This window comes from Halichoerus grypus, chromosome 10 (genome assembly GCF_964656455.1).
Source record: "Halichoerus grypus chromosome 10, mHalGry1.hap1.1, whole genome shotgun sequence".
Classification (NCBI taxonomy): Eukaryota; Metazoa; Chordata; class Mammalia; order Carnivora; family Phocidae; genus Halichoerus; species Halichoerus grypus.
The window spans coordinates 91,743,053-91,747,821 of record NC_135721.1 but is presented as its reverse complement, the minus strand read 5'-3'; the positions used below and the strand labels follow the sequence as shown (position 1 = coordinate 91,747,821).

Genomic DNA, 4,769 nt, shown 5'->3' with positions numbered 1-4,769 from the left:
TTTGAATTTGAGCCACAGACTGAGACCCCTCGTGACTGTTGTGTTTGGATATCTCAGAGGGCAGATAATGCCAAACCATTCACAGGAAGGACACACAGCTGGGATTCTAGAAATGCCCCCAAGAAGAACTGTTTCTTTAACTCATCCCAACAAATAATCCTATAATGTCTTTCAAAACACACAGACACAAGTCCTATGTATGAAGTTGTTATGGTTACAGAAGGAAACATAAATATTTGTGCACACAGACATTACACGAAGTCCTTCTACAGTGAAGACAATCTCCTCTGGAAAGATCTTTGAAAGTCGGAGATGATGCCACGAGTGGATGGAGCTAGCGATGGGGCATGGAGCATCCTTTCAAGGTGTCTCCCGGAATTTCATTGTTTGTGAGCCCTGTTTAATGACATAAAATGAGGGGGTTGGGGGAGGGTAGGTGAACAGACACAAAACCCAAGAGCACTCTGTTATTTGTTTATTTTCTACATGTGATGTCATAAGCAAGAGTTTTGCCTGTGTTCTAGTTTATCTCCAATAAATAAATAACTATGTACAAATGTGCTGAGTTTACAAAATAGAGGAAAATGTTTGTTTTACAAAAGATACACTTGTATGATACATTTCCCCATACAGTGAAACACGATTCATTCCTAGCTTAGTTGAACCAACAACCCTGTGTAGCAATGTCTAAAGCTGTGTACCTAGTCTTTTCTATCAGAAAGCAAAGCTATCAATTGAAGTTCCTCAGTTTCTTGAGAATATAGGCCCGGACTTGGCCTGCTGCTTATTACTGATCCGTATTTAATGTATTCCAGAAAGTTGGAAGCTGTCTGAAACAGTTCTTCTCAAGCTATACTGGGCAGACCCCTGCAGATCTTGTTAAAATACAGATTCTTGTGCAGCCGGAGTTTCTGCATTTCTAACCGGCTGCCAGGGGCGGCTCCCACTTCTTGTGCAGGGACCATGTTCTAAGTGGCCAGGGTTGGAGGGCCCCTCTGAAGTGGGAGAAATTCCCATTGGCCTGTTCAAGGTGAGGCCCTAATTGGGCATCCTCCAGGCTTCATCCCCAAGTTCCCAAATCCCCCAAAACCCAGCAGAACTGGTTTTATTTTGGAGCACACATTACAAGAAGAGTAAGATTCAAAATGGTAACTGGCATGAATTGTACAGCTCAGAACTTTCTTAAACTGTCTCCTGGGAGGAACTTCATTCCCGTCTCAATCTAGAGCAATCATGAGAACATTTTCAACATTATCAAAAATAACCAGTTATAACAACAACAATAATTATAATAATGGGAAAAAGAAACTGGCATAAGAAGCTTAACAACAATAAAGATCTTTCAGTTCAAACAAAAATGACAACAATAAAACCCAGGCTCATTGTTTAAAAAATAAAAATAAAAAAACTCCTTGGGTTGAATTTCTATGACAGTTCAGCAACATTAGTTCAATGAATGTCTCTCACATCTTAACTTTTGTTAAAATGATATTACTCTGGAAGCCTGAAATTTCAGGATAAATTAGCAAGCCTGGTTCAAGAGCAAATAAATTCCCAACCAACCTTGATTGTAGTGTTTTTGATTCTGTTTCACATAGGAGCTTTGCCCAGGCAGACATGGAAGAACAGAAGGAGGGTGGCCAGGTAGGGACATTCCAGGTGGGTTGGCTGAGTTCCAGGGAGGGGAAAATTGGGAGGAACAATGAAGGGAACTGAGGCTTGGCTTCAGCAATGTGAGAGTGCTGGGAAAACCACCAAGATGGTTTAACTGCCACCTGAAGAGTAGAAATATATAAATATACAGATAGGGAAGGGGAAAGGGAGGGAGGGAGGGATACAAAGTGGGTACTGGAGACATACAGGTGGGGGGAAAAAAAGCAAAAGCAAAGAAAAAAAAAGCCATCCTAAATACTTAAAAAATAAATATCTTGGTCATTATCCACACCTTGATTACACTCACTAGTCCACGGAATCAAAAGTCTGACCCAAAGGCTGCCAGCCAAGGAGGCCCACCCCTCTTGTGCCCCTTGTTGAGGTCATGGGACACTCTGTAGTCTGTGTCTTCGCTATAAATTGCCATCTCTGCCTAGTTGTCCGATGATGTCATGGAAGTGGCTGGGGCGCATACTCCTTCCAACCCCCACACCCCAGCCAAGTGTGGAATCAGCAAAAGAAGGGGGGCCTGATCTTCTCCAGTTCTGATGCCAGCTAAAGTGCTTTGGAATAGGTGGCCAGGGAGTAAGGCTGGGGGAGGGCGAGAGGCACAGGAGGGAGGGAAGGCCCAGCCAACAGCAGCGGCCAGGGAGGAGGCCTCTCAGAGTTTCTGAGGCATCTGCTCGGTTCGCACGTGCTGCAGCACCACCTCCTTGGCTGGGGCGCCGCACTTGTACTCCAACTCCGCCCTCGTGGCGCCTTGCTTCTTGCGCAGGTGACACAGGAGCGCCAAAAGCGCCACGACCAGAGACAGGCTGGCAATGGAGATGCCGATGAGCACTCCAGAATGCAAGGGCCCTACAGGTGAGGGGCTCAAGGTGGCGCCCGGAGTCGGGGTGACTGGGGGCTCCCCAGAGCCGCTGTCGCCGTCGCCGACACCTTTCCACGTGGAGTCACAGTTGGTGGCAACCTGGCCGGTGGAGGGCGGGTCAGGCCCGCAGATGCACTGGTAGGTGCCCGGGAGGTTGCGGCAGGCCTCGGGGCAGTCTCCATTTTGGCACTCGTCGATGTCCGTGCACATGAAGCCCTCGTCCAGAATGTAGCCCTCGGGGCACTGGCAGGAAGTTGGGCTGTTGGGATCGCAGTCAGCTGGGCATGCAGTCTGGTTGCAGAACATCTGGCACCTGTGTGGATCGTGAGGGCTGGGTGCGAAGCCCTCGGCGCAGATGCAGCGGAAGTCAGTTTGACCCACGGGCTGGCACTGGTACTCGCACTTACTCCCGAAGCATGGGTCCACTGACTCCACGCACTCGTTGTCCACCAGCTCGAAGCCGGAGTTGCAGAGGCATTCAAAGGCGCCCCGCGTATTAACACATCGCTGCGGGCACGGACTGGGCACCTGGATACAGTCGTCCACGTCCTCGCACCGGTGCTGGTCGGCAGCCAGCCGGTAGCCCGTCTCGCACATGCACGAGTAGGAGCCGGGCACGTAGCTGTTGGGAATGCAAAAGTGCTCGCAGAGTTTGTGGCACAAGTGATCCGCTAGTGCGGCGCAGGAGCGCCCGTCTGCCTGCAGGTAGGCGTCAGCCGGGCAGAGGCAGTGCGACATCTCGGCGCTCGCGTTGCAAGTGTGCTGGCAGCCGCCGTTCTCCACGCTGCAGTCCCAGGCGCCAGGCGCATTCCGGCCCCACCGCGCCTCGGCCTCTCCTGGCGGCGCCGCGCACTCCAGCTCCACTCCCAAGGGCGCTACAGCGGCGGAGCTACCCACCGGCAGCGCCTGGAAGTCCGCGCCGCGGGCCCCGAACGGGGTGCTATAGGTGATGGTTACACCGGCGGCCGCCACGGAGCCAGACTCCACCAGCAGGGGCCTGCAGGAGGCTGCGAAGTGGAACTCGCAGAGGAAACCATCGGCCTCTGCAGTGCACTGCTGCTCCTCCCAGGCCGGCTCGCCGGGTGCTAGGGCCCCGGCTTCCGAGACTGCGACGCACAGGGGACCGCAGAGAGGCGCCGGGTCGACGTGGAGCCGCGCCCACCTGCTGTAGCTGGTGCGGTTGTCGCCGGTAACCCACTGGAAGCCGCGCAAGGGCCCGAGTTGCCCCTGGTCGCTGCAGCCGGCCTGGAGCTGCAGGCCGATCCAGAGGCGTGGGCTGTCGCCGCTGTCGCTGCTGTCGCCGCTCAGGAGCAGGGAGATGACATCAGCCGCCACTGAGGAGCGCACCGTCATCAGGTGGCCCCCCAACCCCTCGCAGGCCTGGCTGGCGGCGAGGAAGGTCGCGGGGCCCCGGAAGAGCTCGAAGCAGTCGTGCTCGACGCACTGGCTGCCGCGTGGCTGAGGCTCTGGGGGCGCGGGGAGCCCCAGACCCGCGGGGGCCAGCACGCCGAGGAGCAGGACCCGGAGCATGCTGTCCCGGCACGCCGCGTGCAGGAGCGGAGGAGAGCGCAAGCGCCGCCACGGGGCCCAAGCCCGGCGGGGGCTGAGAGGCGCAGGGCGCCGCTGGCGACAGCCGCTTGCGTTGATCCCAGCCCAGACGTGTCCAGCCGCGGCGCGCAGCCCTGGCGAAGCAGCCTCTGACATGCCGGCGGGCCCGGGCCGGGGTTTATAAGTGCGCGGCCCTCCCTCCTGGACGTTCGGGAAAAGGAAGGAAGTGCCTGGTGGGAAGGGCTGATGCTGCATTCTCGGATTACTGGGTTCTCCGGACGCCTTGTGCCCGCCCTCGCGCCTGGGATCACCTCGCCGGGATGAGTAAACCCGGCCGGGGCGCTGGGAGGTCCCCGGGCGGGACCGCCAGGCGCAGGCGCCGCGGGAAGGCAGCACCTCTATCAGCAAGACACAGTGTCCGCCCCCGCCACTAGGGCCCTCAGGCTCGCAGTCGTAAAAGGGGCTTAATCCGCAGACCCTCCTAATCACTCGGCCCTCTTTCTTTTTCTTGTAAATGTATTGTTACCACCGATTTCAAGGGAAGTCTTGATTGCGGAACTCTGGGAAGTGGAGACAAGAGAGGAGGGCTTTGAATGGGGGGTGGGGAGGTAGTGCCCAAGACCTGCCGGGCTCTCGGGGGAGGTGCCCGCCAAGAAGAGGATTTGGGGAGGGGCTGCCAAGGGCGTGGACTTCCTCA

At 55.7% G+C, this 4,769-nt stretch overlaps 1 protein-coding gene across 1 annotated transcript; it reads right to left on the bottom strand.

The window, feature by feature from the left end:
- Positions 1 to 460: 460 nt before the first annotated feature.
- Positions 461 to 4,421, bottom strand: THBD (thrombomodulin). The gene has a single exon (XM_036086187.2). It carries the CDS (start codon positions 4,325 to 4,327, stop codon positions 2,315 to 2,317), a length of 2,013 nt encoding a protein of 670 aa, XP_035942080.2. The 5' UTR covers positions 4,328 to 4,421; the 3' UTR covers positions 461 to 2,314.
- Positions 4,422 to 4,769: the final 348 nt, after the last annotated feature.

Bases quoted from the DNA above. Each gene is read 5' to 3' on its own strand.
- THBD (XM_036086187.2), bottom strand. From the start codon at position 4,327: ATGCAGCATCAGCCCTTCCCACCAGGCACTTCCTTCCTTTTCCCGAAC.